The sequence below is a fragment of the Penicillium citrinum genome, assembly GCF_028827155.1.
Source record: "Penicillium citrinum strain IBT 23319 chromosome Unknown utg000003l:1.0-4596430.0:1.0-4598250.0, whole genome shotgun sequence".
NCBI classification, from domain to species: Eukaryota; Fungi; Ascomycota; class Eurotiomycetes; order Eurotiales; family Aspergillaceae; genus Penicillium; species Penicillium citrinum.
The window spans coordinates 2,204,709-2,221,250 of record NW_026622688.1 but is presented as its reverse complement, the minus strand read 5'-3'; the positions used below and the strand labels follow the sequence as shown (position 1 = coordinate 2,221,250).

Genomic DNA, 16,542 nt, shown 5'->3' with positions numbered 1-16,542 from the left:
GGACCTATCCTGTCTGATTTCATTCAAAATTTGATTTTAGATTCGTTTTTGTTAGCTAGGTCTCTAGATAATTGAACTCCGTGCCGTGTCGTTGCATGACCTGCAGACCAACGTCCTGCCCCCAGGTCAAGGCATACCCTTGTGTTTCAAAGGAATTTGCCAATGGGCTTGAAATTCATCACCGGGAGCACATGTACTGAAATTGCCAATGTAGATGGGCAGCTCAATTACGTTTTCTCATTCTTCTTCTTTGTTCTTCAACTTGATGACGATGTGTTAACTCGATAAGTCGAGATACCAATATGTATGTATATACAGATATCGCAAGACCAATTGCCTTGCGGGAAGATGGGCGCTTAGAGTATGGAAAATGACATGACCACGTAGGACAAGGCATGGTCCGTTCATCGACGCGATGTGGGGATTTCCGCAAAGACCGAGCAAGAGTTCCACCACGCTTGAAGGAGATGACCCGCTCCTAAACTGGAAATCCGATTTCGCCTTGCGGCTAAAATGGCGGTGCTCTCCACATTATTGAAGCCTCCGTGAAGATTTTGATTATAGATTGCTGTTCAATAAAATGAAAATGAAAAAAGGAAGGAAAAAAAGAAAAAAGAGAGAAGGGGGGAAAAGGCACAGTCAAAGAGAGTTGGGGCAATCCCTGCCAGCGCTTAGCCAGCGGTCGTGAATTCTTCCGCACAAGCCACCAAAAGGAAAGCTGCGTGCGGCACAGCAATTGCTCTTTCAGCCTCACCAGGCTAGGATGGAAGTCGTATCCAGTAAAGAACCGCCGAGAGAGATTTTGGGCTTGCGAGTGGGGTTGATGAAATATTTTCCCTGGACTCTATATCCCTGATGGTCATTTCTGTTTTCCCGTCTTCTCTATTCGTAGTCGCTTTGTCCATTCTAGGCGCTTCCGTGCATACTTCCGATATATCAGATTGGGCCCTAGATCTCCGAGGGAACGTGTAGGAGTTCTTCCTCTAGGGGCCCCTGGAGAATGCATGTCGCGAGGCGTTCTTTTCATTCAACTTTTATGTCTCGGATAGAATAAACTAGAAGAAGTTGAAACCAACTACGGAGTACGGAGTACGGAGGATAGAGATAAACTTGTTGCAAGGCTACATCCGTTTCCCAATTAAGTTGTGAGGAAGTACTGATGAAATTCCAAATCTAACGCGAATGAGATATAAGAGCAGAAAAAAGTGGAAATAATGAATTCAAATAACAAGTAACAAATAGGGGGGCCCCAATGGGTTGATGAGGGCTCCCAGCGAATATTTCAAAAATCCTCGAACTTAGGCCTGTGCATTGCCCAACAGAGGCATTAAGTATTATTACTGTTCATCCTTCGGGGCTCCAGCGGCGCTAATCAGAAGCTGTCAATTTGGCCCTAAAGATCCCACTCCACTCTCTCGGGTGCATCTCCTCTGGGGCCCGACATGGTGGATCTGTTGGTCTGCTCCACTCTCTCTCTCTTTGCTTCCTCGGCCCCGACTTCTCGTCAGGAAACGGAGTAGTACATCATGATGATCTCGAATGCTGATGAACCTGGACGATGTGGGCCTGTGATCATTCATGGTTCCAAGATGCAGAGTCTGTGCCCACATTCACCCCCCTTCTTTTGGGGGCGTTGAGGGAGCTTGGGGGCGGGAATGGATAGTATGCTGTTGCTGGCACTATTGGTTTTGAAGGCGCTTAAATATAGGCCATGGAGAGTCTACACATCTCCATTTCCCAGCGCTTCGATGCTGCGCGTCCGTCGGCGGTACTATTTTCTAGATTCTAGAGCATTATGAGCCTATGGTTTTTCAAGCCAAACTGCTTGTCCATCCTGCCTCGCGAGGCATTTCGCCGTGGGCTGTGATATCTCTAAATTGCGTCTAAAGAAGAGGGGGGGAAATTGACTCTATATCTTTCAAGTTGTTCCCTTCTGCCCCTCTATTTCTATCCAGGATTCTCATCTCTTAAGAAAGAAGACAGCGTCTTGGAAGCATTTTAATAGAGCTCGGTGGACAATTCTTTAAACGCCCTTGTTTTGTGTATACGCCATCTCCGCAACTCACCACCCATTATACCTCTCCAACCGCCGTCTTTGTACGCCTATTCCTGCACGGAGTTGTTTCGTGTTTCATCTTCTGCCACCTTATTTTTTTCGTTCCAATCAACTTCGCGCTGGGCCGCAGAATCTCAAACAAACTACATAATACTTCCCACACATTCGACGAAAATCATGTCCCACCCTCATGGCCAGGGGTTTCCTAACCCTGGGGAAGATATGCACGCATACTATCAAGCCCTTGGGATAGAATGGACTGGAGTTAATACAGTATGTCGAATCCGATATGCCAGACGTTAAGCTTTAGGGCTGGGCCTGGAGCTATACTACTAGTTGCATTGGTTGAAACACACCCGCTGATCACATTGTATTTTTAGCCTCCATATCCATACACCGATATAAACCAAGCATACTGCTCTGCGCCAATGGCGTACCCAGATACTCTCACGCCAGTCAGTCTTGTAGACAGTTCAGTTGGACCAAGCCCGGCAATAAGCAATCGATCACAAGAAATCCACACCCAAGATTACCGTTATGTCAACGACCCAATTATTCAACCCCAAGGTCTTGGAATCTCTGCTCCTTTCCCAAGTGAATATCCACGCACAACGGCACCAAATCAGATCAACTATGCATATGCCCCAGACCACTCGCACTACAATCTGGGGCAAACACCCGGCGCTTCGCCGATAGCTCCACCTCCAAAGCGTATGAAACGCACACCCTCCAAGACCCCATCAAGAGATACCCCGGTCAATATCCTCCCACATCCAGAGGGAATGGAGCGTATGGAGCGGGCTCGCGAGAATAGGAACAGTCAGCCGCCCCCTCCAATCATGCCGCCTAAACCTCGTGCATCAGGACGTAGTCGTCGTGATCCACAAGCAGATGAAGAAGATGCTTTTGTGGAGAATCTGCGTGAGAAAGGATACGCTTGGAAAATTGTTCGCGATATGTTTTGTGCACACTTCAATAAAGATGTCACAGAGGCACGACTCCAGATGAGACTTAAGCGTCGGAAAAATCAACGGAATCAGTGGGACGATGCTGATGTGAGTACGTGAACCTAAATTAAGATTATTTTTGATATATAGATTCCTCTATCCCCTGAGTGCTTGTATGCTAATAAAATACTTTCATTCAGGTACAACTTCTGATCAACGCTCATAAATCATGGGAACGAGAAAAATATCAAGTAATAGCAGATAAGGTAAAATTGCCATACTTTGCCCATCTATTTTTTTTCTTTTTCTCACAATCTTCCAGATCAAAGAAATGGGCTGTAAAAAGGCATATACCCCAGAGCAATGCAAACTACAACTGCGTCTTCTCGAGGAAAAACGGTCTCTAGAAGAAGCAGAACGAGAATCGCCCACTACGGCTTCCGATCCCCCAAATTCACCGCCGGTACCATCTTCGCGAAAACGTCGACGCGAACCTGCAGAAGAATGACCCTTTAAAGTATGCATATCATTATTTTTTTTCATTGGTGCTATTTATTTTTGCATCATAGCTATATTCCCTCTTTCATGAAAGATATGAACAACCCTGGCGTTCTGGTGAATTTTTTAATTACATTCTATTACATAGTACATACTACTACTATACATATGTTATTTCTATGGCACTCTAGGCATGTATCTTCAGGATAGCAACAACTTACAGTAAGAATTATAAGTCTAGATGTGAATTCAAACGTTACTTAGAAATAGCTGAATAGCTGAAATGTAGTCTGTATGTAGAACGGCTGAAGATAACCCTAGATCCAACTTCTCAGTTGTCAAGCCACTTTCGGCCCCCGCTTGCAGAAAGTATCGTGCTCCATATTCTCTTCCATTAAGTGCTGACATGATGCGAAAATCTTTTTAGTTCCACTTATGGAGGCCAAGATCGACATGGAGTATGAGATGCCGGATGGATCTCAAACACGAAACACGGGATACAGTACTACACTGCAAACTTTTCTTCCTTTTTATTTACAATTTTTGCTTCCCACATCACAGATAGTAGTAATATATTCATAAGCACTAATCACAGAACAATTTATTGTCAACAGTCCGTCAGATCCTTCGCTATAGTAAGGTTACTAGGAGCTCCCATTTGGCCCCATTAAATGGTACGCGCCCAGGCCCGGCCACACTGTGCACAGCCAGAGCCACTCCGTTATGGTTAAGCTGTAGCGTCCAACGAGAACGAGATAATGCTATATTGTACTACGAGTCAGTCTGCCTTGAGTGTTCCGGGGATACGGAGTCGAGATTCGTCCGCCTTAGGCTCTTTGTTATTTGAATGCTACTCAATGACCTTGTTTAGATCCCATGCTTTTGGAACATTAATGTCTCGCCCACATAACCAAGCCCATTATTTCCTGATTCTGGAGATTGGAAATTAAATATCCCTGCTACCGCATGGGTGAGGCTAAATCCTGAATCCTATGGATACCCGGATTCTCATGGATACCCGGTGCGCCAGGACATTAGGTAGTTTCCACTAGTGCGTGGTGATCCACAATGGATGGCACCAAGAAACCCCCGCTGTGTTTCGTCCGGAAGATCGATCTTAGAATCGGCCCACAATTATTTGGAATAGTGCAACGGCTCGGCATCGGGCGATTTGGGGGTCATAAAGGTGTGCTATTTCGCCCCCGAATGGGGCGAATTAGGGTCCTCGAGTTGAACAGCCTTGCGACAATGAAGAAGGATAACTCATATGAGTGATTTTTTGAGACAAATTTCAGCTCTATTCGTGATGCATGTTTCATGACGGTTGAGATGCTCAAGCTTCTTCCTCCGAATCTAGATCTTCAATAATTGGAAATGTCAAAAGTGCCGCAATACCGCCTAATCCGTCAAGGCGTTTCCCACTCTCATGATCTGAACTGAGGATTCGGACCTCTCCACCCTCGACGTCCCGCACTCTATCCACGAGGGATACCCATCGCTTTCGCTCAGCAATGTCTTGAGATCGGAATAAGCGATTGGACATGATGAGGATTCCACCACCCCGACCCACAGCACCTTGGTCAACAGCAGATTCTACCTCGCGGGGACCATAAGTTGCTTTGTTGGTTTCCTTTCGGAGTTGGTCCAGGAAATCATCCATTAATTTAGTCTCACGGGCATATTTAGTATCTGATAGTAAACTTTTGACCGCAGGAGACTGGAGGACTTCTGATAATGAGTTCAAGTAGCCGTTGGCGGAATGGACAACCACGGTACTATTAAGTAATCGTCTAAGACCAGGTGTTGAAGTAGCTTCGGATTGGATGAACTTTTGGAAGCCCGCGGCAACGAAACCCGGGGAGGCAAGTAGAACTGGCCGTACTTCGTCATTGTTGGAGCCGGATGTAGTGCTGGTATTGAAATCCATTTGTCGCAGAAGAGTGTCTAATGTCACACGGTAAAATTTGTTCATGCCCTTTAACAAACGTTAGCAGATGTCCTAAAGATGGGCTTTGAGCGTTATTGTCATAGCGATAAAGCTTACCTTGTCATGATCACCACCGCCTTGCCGTTTGCGTGGAACAGACATCTCTACCTTCTGTTTGAGTATTGTTTGGAACTGTCCAATAAAACAGATATGGGCCAATCCTTCCTGCATTACAACGGCAATAGCTTCAGCACGTCGTTTACCACTTTCATCCACAGCATCTTTCAGCATTTCAATTGCAATACTGTCCCATCCAACACCTTCGCCGTCGGAACCAGTCTCATTCTGTTTCTCTAGTGTGAAATTGCGATTCAACTCCAGATCGAGAGTATGGAATTGACCGATTTTAGTATGTGCCGTCTCATTCAGGATTTGTCCGGAAATATGTAATTGAGAGCTTTGCGGATCGAAATCTAAATTCTTCACGCGAATTTCGAGAGTGAGATGAACTCGCGAGGAGGTAGTGGACCCGGTATCTTGAGTCGTGGTAACGCGGCGAATTGCACTGGCACGAAGGATGTCACTTGGTCTGATTAAGTTGTATGCATGCCACTATTATTTCCAAGCTTTATTAGACGGAATTCGTTAGCGGGTTGTAAGGTGGTGTAGTGAAATTACCATATCCTCAGGCTCTTCTGGACACAAAGTGACGGCCCCCGAGCCATTGTGCTCGATCTTGTTTTTGATGAGACGCATTGAAGGTGCTGTGCTGATTAAATTCGGGCCGGTTAGAATTAAACAAAAGCTGCGCCTGTCTCTCAGCAAGATTTCGATATGGATTGAGAGGTATCTCGTCAGGCCAATTTTATGTAGGGAAGAAACAGGGCAAACCGTCCAAGCTCTGATGACTGTGTTGCTGCCCCGCCATTAATACTGCCGGGACTGACCGCTTTACGAACATCCCGCAATTTTATTCGACGAGTTTCTCTGACGTAGTTGATCGTTGAGCACTTGAAGTACATATTTATGATCGTTCGGCCTATACATATAACCCACCTTCCTATATTCCTGATGAGCCCGAAAACTTGAAGAGAGAACATCGAGTGAAATTGGGAGGGATTACGAACGGGAACCACGTTGCAGCTCGCAGCTTGATGACGGTCATGAAGATTAACACGATGACCAAAATTGAAATCTTGACTGGCTCCTCGAGGTGTTTTTATACTTCTCAATCATTAACATGGATGAACTCACCAGCCTACGGTAGAACACTACTGCGTTCTCACGATAAAAACATCGATTCGATTAGGGCTACTGCTGCATCAGGCTCAGTTGACGGTGATCGTAGTACTGTACTAGCACAAATGGTGGATACCATCGGGGACCCTTTTTGGAATGAGAATGGAATACCCTTGACACATCGTCCTCTTCTAGAAGTAATTCGAAGTGCCCCGCGGCGAAACTTTTCGCTGCAGCACTTTGCATGTACTATGTATGTCAATGTAGTATTGCCAAATATCAGACGTCGAAACTGTCTCGATGACGCCAATGGCTGTTTCTAGGCTAAATCTGCAGGTATCACAATCGAGTCGGCAGCTGCATAGATAGATCTCTGTTACACTAAATCTCTCCGATGGTACTTGATAACACCTCAAGCATTCTCTACAATACTATACTCTATGCAGACAATCCAACCTACTGTAATGGATCTGAAGAATCCACATCGGCATGGACCAGCCAGTGATCAGTCCAGATTGAGGCGAGACCCGGCGGAAATTACGCAACCGAAGTGGTCCGTCGAGAGCTCGGATTATTATCAATGAGCGGGGCAAAAGCAAGCTTCTTTTCTTCTTTTCTCCCCTCAATTCTCTTAATCACCATATTCAATTTGAGCCAATATGTCCCAACTTTCCCTTCAGTCTACTTACAAGCTCGTCACGGGCTACGAGATCCCGGTTGTCGGCTTCGGCGTAAGACTCCCCGCGTTTGACAGCAATCTCCCGTGATTCAAGCTTCCAGAACTAACACTTTTCTGCTATTTCCAGGTGTACCAAACGTATGTCGTGAATCATCTGAGCTCCCTCATCTCCTACTTCTATTAATACTCTTTGAACAGACCTCCCGATGTTACCGAGAAGGTAACTCTCAAGGCCTTAGAGTTGGGATATCGTCATGTAAGTGAAATACACACCACGAAGCTAATTGATCCTTCAAATTGACCAGCCCACCAGGTTGATAGCGCCAAAGTCTATGGAAATGAGGTGGAAAGCGCTGCTGCTATCCGCAAATCTGGACTTGACCGCTCAAAGGTCTTTTACACAACCAAGGTCCCCAAAAGTTCAATGGGCTACGACAATGCGAAGAAAGCAATCTCGGAGAGCATTGCTGCCGCCAACCTGGGCTATATTGACCTGTGAGTGTGATTGACTCCTTAGATCTAAGCACATCCTAATGTTCCTTCTAGTGTTCTGATTCACGCACCCTATGGTGGAAAGGAGGCTCGTCTTGGTACATGGCGTGCCTTGGTTGAGGCTCAAAAGGCAGGCCACATTCGCTCCATCGGTGTGTCGAACTTCGGTATTACGCAACTGGAGGAGTTAGAAGATTACATCAAGAGTGGAGGCGGTGGTGAGATTGCCGTCGGTCAGTACGAGATTCACCCTTGGTGCCCGCGCGAGGATGTCGCCGAGTGGCTGCAGAAGCGCAATGTCGTCGTTGAGGCGTACTCGCCTCTTGTCCAAGCAACTCGTATGAATGAGCCAATCCTCCAAACGCTGTCTAAGAAGCACGGGAAGACTCCAGCTCAGGTTCTCGTTCGCTGGAGCTTGCAAAAGGTATGTGAAGTCACTTCTTCGTGTCGAGGTTGAAAGACTAATGTTTGGGAAATTAGGGATATGTGCCCCTTCCAAAGTCTGTCACTGACTCGCGTATTCTGGAGAACTCGCAAGTCTTCGATTTCACTTTGTCGGAGGAGGACATGGCGAGTTTGAAGCTTGATGAGTATGCGCCCGTGTGCTGGGACCCGGTTCGTGACTGCAAGATCTAGATTTATCTCCCGAGTAGAAAGTGTAACATGAGAAATTCAAACAAATATTCATTTTCTCTTTCACCTGGAAATCTGCTTTAAATTCTTCTGTTTTCTTTTCCCCCCGCATGGTGCAGGTGTACAGTCGCTTATATAGTTCGAGGGGAAGCCGCTCAATCAGGCAGTCTGTTGATCTCGGCACAACGTATCCCCGCCAAGCAACCCCGAACCCGTCAACACAGGCCGGACGAAACAATCTTCAATATCCCCACGCTTGTCCCTCATGACTGGGAAATCGGTAGGCAGTCGCCGTAACGGTTGCCCCCATCATGCCGGACGAGCCGCGACGTATCGTTATTGAAAAATCCAGCACTGTCCGGCGCCGATATCAGCGCAGCAACAAGAAATTTCGCTTCACCGCTGCTGAACTCAAACGAATCGAACGCGAAGAAGAACTCGATCGACGAGCTAAAAGCTTACGAGATAAGGAGAGGAAACGCCTTGCGAACAAGAAAAAGAAGGATGAGCAGGAGCGAGAAAGGAAACGACTCGGCTTGCCAGATCCTAATGCGCCAAAAGTTCCCTCAAGCCAACCGCTTCTGTCAAAATTTCTAGGCCTTACTCGACGTCCTCCGCCCGCTCCAGAACCAAGACCGGAACCAAAACCTGAGATAGGGCCAGGGTCAGTCCATGATAACTCTGATGCCGATGTTGGTAGTTCCGCGCAGGATACGGAGATAGATTCAGATGGACCTGACGACTTGGATGAAGAATTGGAAGTCGAACTATCTTGTCTCCAAGAGGCAGTAGTCCCCGAGAAAGTCGAAGAGCCGGAAGATTTGGATGAAGAATCGGAAATCAGAACAACCTCTATCCAAGAAGTGGTAGTACCGGAAGAAGCGCATGTGGCAGATGAGATCGGCAAGGAGTTAGAGAACAGTCCAAGTTGTTTACAAGAGAAGGCAGTCCCTACAACATTCGGCAAAACTTATACAAGGGACGATTCTGATCATGATACGGAGCCGTTTGATGACTTAGACGAAGAATTGGAGCGAGAGCTTTTTTGTCTCCAGGATACAAGCGTCCTGGAGAAAACAGAAAATAAAGACCACAATGAGAGCAATGAGTCATTAGGATTAAGTTCTGCTCGGGAAGATGATGAATTTTCAGATTGTTCGGCATTCGATGATCTTGAGATCCTCAATACAGCAGAGGATATGGTATCCTCTATTCAGCCCACTCTAGGAGATCATCCACCATCCAAGCCTCCCTGTCAGCCTACCGTGACCTCAATATCTTCAGTTGGCGATTCATTTCGTGATGATACAGCGGACTACCTTGAAGAGGTGTTCGCGCGTGGGAGTGGCGATTCATTTGGCCAGTTCTTTTGATTCATTTCACAATCTACATCATTCTATGGTGTAGTTGGCCCGCATGCGTAATGACAAACCCGACCTTCTCCAGGTCCATTTGCTTGGTCGAAGAGTTGCTCGCCAGCTCTTATTGTCCAAATTCCATGAGGAGCTCATAGTTAGCCCATCTCCTGTCCATACTCCTTTTTTTGGTTTGCATTTAGCGTTTCGTGTCATGACTTCCACCAGAATATGAAATTGATACCCTTGGTCTCCTTGTCCGCAGACGGATATACCCGTAATTCCGCGCGCTGAATATAACTCTTCAAGTGCGTTAATATCTTCATAATCATCGAAACTGGTCATTTTAATCAGTTACAATGCGAACGACTGCCATGGGGTGGGTAGTCACATAGTAGCGACTCCCGAATCCCGGCCTTGAAGATCGGGCCAGCCGACGGGTCGGAAGAGGACCCGCCTCTTCGGATGGCAGCGATGTGCTGCCCCTCATCGGGTTCATTGCTGGGGGTTGGGGTACTAGCTATAGCTCATTGAGAATGAAGTATTTCCGAGGAATTAGATGGACATGTCTTATTGAGTTATCCAGTCAAATGGAGGGGAGGAAAAAATAGAAATAAATACCTTTTAAAGGGTTGTAAGGCGGGCTTGATCGGCTATGACGACACTTGACTGTAGCAGCTTATAGATCAACTTCCGAACTTATCTTCTCTCTCTTACTTCCGCGGAGGTTCCTAGAACTATTTGACATCCTTGCGCACATAATTTGCAATTTCCAAGGAAGAAAAAATACTTGAAAATGCCTTTTGTACAAGCAAATACCCACCGTCTCAACTACGCCGATTCCCACCCGGACGGCGCGCCAGCAAACGGCCACACCTTCATTTTCATCCATGGACTGGGATCCTCACAGAACTACTACTATCCTGTGATCCCTAACCTCACAGAAAAGCACCGCTGTATCACACTTGATACTTACGGTGCCGCCCGGTCACCTTATACTGGCGATCGAGTCTCGATCCCTGGGATCGCGGATGATGTTATAAGCGTGCTGGACGCGCTCAAGGTCTCCAAAGCGATTGTTGTTGGTCATTCGATGGGTGGATTAGTGGTGACAGAGCTTGGTTCGCGTTATGGGGATCGGGTACAGGGTGTCGTTGCCATTGGACCAACACATCCATCAGAAATGCTTGTGACGGTGATGGGCAAGAGGGCTGAGACAGTTTTGGGAGGTATGTTTTATCTACTACCAATTGGGCTGGGCACTAGCTCTGAAAGTGCAAATATTTACTAATTCGTTTTTGTCCTGTCACAGCTGACATGGAACCTATGGCTAATACCATTCCATTCGCCGCTGTTGGTTCATGCAGCACCGCACTTCAGAAAGCGTTCATTCGGGAGTTGCTGTCAGGCCAAGATCCTAGAGGCTATGCTGCGCTCTGTCGAGCCATTGCCTCTGCACAGCCGTCGGACTACGCTGCAATCAATGCGCCATTTCTTCTGATTGCCGGAGAGGAGGATAAGTCAGCATCTATGGAGGGATGCCAGCATATCTTCAATCATGTCTCGAGCAAGACCAAGTCCCTTGAAGTGTTGAAGGGAGTCGGACATTGGCATTGTATTGAGGCCGGCGATGAAGTCGGTCAGTTGATTGCTAAATTTGCCGATGGTATCTCGACTTAGTTTTAGAAAATATTAATTATTCCATGGTTTCCATGTTTACCAAGCCAATGACCAGGTCTCAGAAGATTACAGAACATATCAAATGATCATAAATAGATGCATAATGTTTCAAAAAGTTCGTCTGAAAATGGGACGAGGAACGCTTTCATGTTGACATTACAAAAGTCCAATATAAAACCCTATGCGCGCTGCTCTCATACTCCATTTTGCGCCTCGTCCTTTACAAGCTTAACATCATACTTGAGCTCAAGGCCAGCTTGAGGGTCATCCTTACGCTCGACAAAGTCCACGACCAGAGAGTCCTTGACGGCGAAGACGGAGTCATTGTCGAGGTACTTATCCTTGCGGTCAAATATCTGGGTTGTCAGAGGGCGGTAGCCGTCATAGGTAGCCTATATAATGATTAGCGCTATCAGTCCTAAGACTTGATGCACAAAAATGCCTTGGACTTACAATAATGTGAATGTGAGCAGGGCGGAAAGGATGACGATCCATCAGCTCAAGCATTTTGCCCGCAGGTCCTGTCAAGTTGGTCAGCTCAAGTATCATCTAGTGATTTCACATCATGACAAGATGCTTACCATCATTGGGGACGGGATAAGGAGTTGGCCGCAAGCAATAGAAGTAATACCGTCCATCGGCATCGGTCTTGAATTTACCACGCAGGTTGAACTCGACCTGGTCATCATCTTGTTGCTCATAGAGACCATTCGTAGAAGCTTGCCACACCTCGACCGTCGCGCCCACGAGCGGTTTCTTCGTCACAAAATCCATCACCTGACCGTGCATAAAAGCCATCTCGCCGTCTTTGGGTTTTGTGACCACGATATCGGCGCCATTCTCACGATATGGGGTATCGGCGCGGAAGAAAGGGCCCAGAATGGCGGTCGCAGTGGGCGCATCTTTGGCTTCTTCGGCAAGCTTAAATGTGATTTCATCGACCAGACTATAAGTGAAGTTAGTTTTAATGCATCTAAGTTTCAATATTGAAGCTGTTTCAACTTACGACTCCAGTCCGATCACATCGCAAACCAGTTGCCCCTCATTTCGCTTATCATCACTCATCTGGCCAGCCCAATTCAGCATCTTCACACCAGCCATCCACTCATCCACAGTAAGCTCATTCTCGCGCGCAAAATCGTGAACATGCTGAATGAGGCCGGTCATGAGTTGGCGCAAACGCGGCGATGTTTTAGGGCCCATCGCACTGATGACATTCTCTGTGAAGTTGGGGTCAAATCGGTGTGTCGCCATTGTGATATGTATGTATATATTATGAAGTGTGAAATTGTACAGGTTAAGTTTGCGATGAGAAGCGTGCCCCCGTGAATAATTATATATGGAGCAGCTTATGCACCAGATCCGACGGGACTATTTTTTGGATTGCTTGAGCGGCAATCACGGATCGTCAGCAGCTATTTCCGTACTTCTCCAAAGACCGTTGACCAACGAGTCGATGCTTATTCGAGGGTGACCCCGCATAACCACGGAACAATGGCATGATTTGGGTTTGGCGAGGGCGTCGGATGCTGTCTGATGTCGGGCCTGGAGGGCTTTTCGGATCGGGGAATGTGCTTGGAGGGCAACCAAGTACACTTCCGATCCCCCGCAGTCCGATTCCCCCGTGATCGGCTGTTGTCGCTACAAATTAGGCTTATATAATACTATGTGGGAGATGGCAGAATCCTTGAAGTCTTGCTCTCACTATGTATTAATATTTTAGATCCGTTAAATTTCCAAGGAGAAAATATCATCGAATAGGTGTACGAGTGGGAGAAAAGAAGAAACGAAGCTGCTTGAACCTTTACCCCGAATTCTCCTTTATGTCTCATCAAACAGCTTTTTCTTCCATGGAAGCATGGAAAGAGAAGAAAGCCAAGCAATGAAATATAAAGCCCTAAAGGATTCGAATCCAACACCTTACATGGGAAATTCGGTACGTAGAGCTATTTAGGTATTACTATTTTGCTGGAGCATCGAAAGGAGACTTGACTCAAATAGTCTCTTCGTGGTCTTCCTTTATACATATGATTGCCCCTCTCCTTCGACCGTCAATGCTACCCAAAGGAGCATCGATAAATCGTCTGCTTTTTCACACCACTCAGAAAGCTCCTCCTCAAAATCGGGACTATTAGATTGGGAAAAATCTTGATGTTGACCCTTCGACGAAGATTGTCTGAGTAGGAATAGATGTCGTAGGGTTAACCCGCGTCTTCCTTTCCGCTTCGCTGATTCGACATGGTCTCGGTGTCTTTTCTTCCACTCTCTAGTTGGCATAGGTTCCCAAAGTTCACGAACACAAGGTAAAGGCATATCAAAGAATTCCGGGCAGTCTCCGCTTGAAGGTGTCTCGGTGTCAAGATGAAGAAGAAGATCAATCAAGTAGAGAAGACATCCGATCCTGTTAGGCATCTTAGTACAGTCTATCAAACAGTTGTTTGGAATCGACCAACTTACCTTCTCAGACTTTCCACAAAGGTCCATCTACCACGAGATGTAAAGACTGAGTCTTCATCTAAGCCCCATGTGCGCATGTCGTATAGCCTTTCTGCGAATGTCTAAGCACAAGATACCATGTAAGTTGATTTGAACTGTAGGTAGGGTGCTAAGAAATGCACAATACGAACCTCAATTATGTCAACCATCCAAGCTGCATCCTCATTCGGTATAGATTCCATTGACTGCGCACAAATGATTCCGTAAACGAGAGCTGCTTGCAAGGCCTGTAGTTTCTTTTCTTCGCCGTATCCTTCGTACTATGATAGATGTCAGAGACTAAATCTACATCCACGAGATTTTCTTTTCAGTGCTTACCTCCTTCTTCATTTGTCGTAAATGTGTGCAAATTCGCTGCCATATAAAATTGGAACTCTCTCGTGTACGGGAGTAAAACATTTGGGAGAGGTTTGCACAGACAGCTAAAGCTTCAGGTAGACATTGATGCGATGTCTCGGGAGTACACTCGTCATTCGGTCCAAGGTAGCAGGGAGGATATATGAAAGGAGGCAATGTCTTTGCATCTGCCATCATACGCGTATAACCACAAAGCCGACTAAATAGCATTTTTGCTGTTAAGGAGCCCTGTATAAGGGACCTTGTACGTTGTACAAGCTGTGGTCCAGGCGATTTGGTAGCTGGAGCCTGACCCCTAGAATCAGGCGAGGTATATGTCATTTCATCATGGGCAGAGAAAAAGTTTGTATCTCTTGAAGAAACTGTTGGGAATTCGAGTGTTGAGTTATAGGGAGACGCAAGCAAGTCTTCAAATGAGAAACAGGCTAGAGTATCAGTATCACTGGTCGGTTGCCAACCATGCGATTCGGACTCATCCTCCAGTAATAGATTGTATGTATTTGATTGACCAAACCAATCGAGACTAGAATTTGTGCAGGCTTCTAAATCATATTCCGGTGAATCTGTTCCGGTGGTCACCAGTCCTGTAAAGTCAGTCGTAGAAACTGCTTCGGGGGCTAAGCTAGGTCCTTGCGATGGCGCGAGAGAAGCTGAGCCTGCAGCCTCGGTCTCAAATGGTGCATTTTTAGCGCTATGCTCCGCGGCCGGCCTTATAGGCCGAAAGCCTTCGGCCCGATAATGATTTGTAGGACGGGGCTGGGTAGATGTATAATGGCAATCAAGATGCCGTGTTGCACATCTTAAGCAGGGCGTTGCCAACGAGCATCGTGCTTTGGCCCTACGGCAGTGGACACAGGACTTTAGTCGTCGGACCGGCATTCCACAATCATGTCCTTTGTTGAACTTGAGTGAATGGCTCTGATTCACATAGTTTCGCATAAGATAAATGAAGAGACATCGGAGTAGTCGAGGAACTCCGTCGATCCGCCGCATTTCGAGACCAATCAGAGGGCGGGCTATACCGGAAATCGCAACCAATCAGATGCATCCATCTATATCTGCTTGGGACATATAAACCTGTTGAATTATCTCCTTGAGAAAGTGTCCATACGATAATACTCATTACTTTCACAAGATGTCTATAAATCGAAATACTTGCTTGATAACTGGCTGCTCAAGCGGCGGAGTAGGTGCTGCTCTTGCCGAGGCCTTCGAAGATGAGGGATATCATGTTTTCGCGACTGCGCGCTCGCTATCTAAGGTACCACAGACGCTACATGCATCACCCCATGCAACTGTGCTTGCTTTAGATGTCGCTTCATCTGACTCAATTGCAATGCTCAAACAAAATATCCAGAAGGAGACTGGCGGAACTCTCGACATTTTGATCAATAACGCCGGTCTCGGACTGGAGATGCCCTGCGTGGACACTTCAATACAGGAGGCGAAAAAATTATTTGATCTCAACTTCTTTGCTGCTTTTGAAATGATCCAAGTTTTTAGCCCCATGCTAATTAAGGCTGGCGGCCTTATTATCAATAATTCATCCGTCGGAGGGCGCTGTCCAATTCCATTCATCGGTCAGTCTTCGGAATTCAACTAGTTCGATCGAACTTGAGATAAGCTAAGATGTCTTTATACAAACAGGAATGTATCAAGCCACCAAGGCGGCACTCATTCAGGCCAGTGAGGTCTTACGTTTGGAGATGGCACCACTTGGGGTTAGGGTCCTCACGCTGCTGACCGGTGGAGTCGCAACGAACTTCTTGTCCAATACGCCTAACCTGAAACTCCCTAGCAATTCATACTATCGCAGTATTGAAGATATTATCTTGCAGAAGCCAGAGGAAATTGCTTACAGTGTTAGCCCCGAGGCCTTCGCAAAAGATGTTGTACGTCAGGTCCGCAATCAAACCACCGGACAGTATTGGATCGGCGGGGGTGCTAGCATGGCTCGTCTCATGGTCTGGCTATTACCTCAGTGGATAGTTGTAAGTATATTTGCTGCATTTTCTCAACTACCTGATGCTAATATCAAACCCAGGATCGGTTCTCATTGAATTTGAAGCCGTTCGCTGAAAAGCTGGCACAAGATCACAAAAGAAGGATGCAGGAAGAGTAACGTGATTGAAACTACAAGGCCAGAGCCACTACTGCATTGAAGTATCATGTTATCAAATTCG

At 46.5% G+C, this 16,542-nt stretch overlaps 8 protein-coding genes across 8 annotated transcripts; 5 read left to right on the top strand and 3 right to left on the bottom strand.

Moving 5' to 3' along the window:
* Positions 1–2,484: 2,484 nt before the first annotated feature.
* N7469_004045 (uncharacterized protein) lies at positions 2,485–3,511 on the top strand (the record flags this gene model as incomplete). The annotated part of the gene is made up of 3 exons (XM_056642965.1): positions 2,485–3,111; positions 3,204–3,269; positions 3,326–3,511. The coding sequence occupies 3 exons, from the start codon at positions 2,485–2,487 to the stop codon at positions 3,509–3,511; spliced, it is 879 nt and encodes a 292-aa protein (XP_056502377.1).
* A 1,323-nt stretch (positions 3,512–4,834) lies between these two features.
* On the bottom strand, positions 4,835–6,184 carry N7469_004044 (putative translation factor pelota; the record flags this gene model as incomplete). The annotated part of the gene is made up of 3 exons (XM_056642964.1): positions 4,835–5,476; positions 5,546–6,040; positions 6,107–6,184. The coding sequence occupies 3 exons, from the start codon at positions 6,182–6,184 to the stop codon at positions 4,835–4,837; spliced, it is 1,215 nt and encodes a 404-aa protein (XP_056502376.1).
* Positions 6,185–7,326: 1,142 nt separating this feature from the next.
* Positions 7,327–8,474, top strand: N7469_004043 (aldo/keto reductase family protein; the record flags this gene model as incomplete). The annotated part of the gene is made up of 6 exons (XM_056642963.1): positions 7,327–7,398; positions 7,474–7,484; positions 7,545–7,602; positions 7,660–7,841; positions 7,893–8,262; positions 8,319–8,474. 6 exons carry the CDS (start codon positions 7,327–7,329, stop codon positions 8,472–8,474), a joined length of 849 nt encoding a protein of 282 aa, XP_056502375.1.
* Positions 8,475–8,782: 308 nt separating this feature from the next.
* N7469_004042 (uncharacterized protein) lies at positions 8,783–9,844 on the top strand (the record flags this gene model as incomplete). Its single annotated transcript, XM_056642962.1, has 1 exon — positions 8,783–9,844. One exon carries the CDS (start codon positions 8,783–8,785, stop codon positions 9,842–9,844), a length of 1,062 nt encoding a protein of 353 aa, XP_056502374.1.
* Positions 9,845–10,622: 778 nt separating this feature from the next.
* Positions 10,623–11,506, top strand: N7469_004041 (alpha/beta fold hydrolase; the record flags this gene model as incomplete). The annotated part of the gene is made up of 2 exons (XM_056642961.1): positions 10,623–11,055; positions 11,139–11,506. 2 exons carry the CDS (start codon positions 10,623–10,625, stop codon positions 11,504–11,506), a joined length of 801 nt encoding a protein of 266 aa, XP_056502373.1.
* A 194-nt stretch (positions 11,507–11,700) lies between these two features.
* On the bottom strand, positions 11,701–12,760 carry N7469_004040 (intradiol ring-cleavage dioxygenase; the record flags this gene model as incomplete). Its single annotated transcript, XM_056642960.1, has 4 exons — positions 11,701–11,898; positions 11,960–12,027; positions 12,088–12,452; positions 12,513–12,760. The coding sequence occupies 4 exons, from the start codon at positions 12,758–12,760 to the stop codon at positions 11,701–11,703; spliced, it is 879 nt and encodes a 292-aa protein (XP_056502372.1).
* A 765-nt stretch (positions 12,761–13,525) lies between these two features.
* On the bottom strand, positions 13,526–14,332 carry N7469_004039 (uncharacterized protein; the record flags this gene model as incomplete). The annotated part of the gene is made up of 4 exons (XM_056642959.1): positions 13,526–13,907; positions 13,964–14,064; positions 14,134–14,262; positions 14,321–14,332. 4 exons carry the CDS (start codon positions 14,330–14,332, stop codon positions 13,526–13,528), a joined length of 624 nt encoding a protein of 207 aa, XP_056502371.1.
* Positions 14,333–15,494: 1,162 nt separating this feature from the next.
* N7469_004038 (uncharacterized protein) lies at positions 15,495–16,481 on the top strand (the record flags this gene model as incomplete). The annotated part of the gene is made up of 3 exons (XM_056642958.1): positions 15,495–15,939; positions 16,007–16,350; positions 16,404–16,481. The coding sequence occupies 3 exons, from the start codon at positions 15,495–15,497 to the stop codon at positions 16,479–16,481; spliced, it is 867 nt and encodes a 288-aa protein (XP_056502370.1).
* Positions 16,482–16,542: the final 61 nt, after the last annotated feature.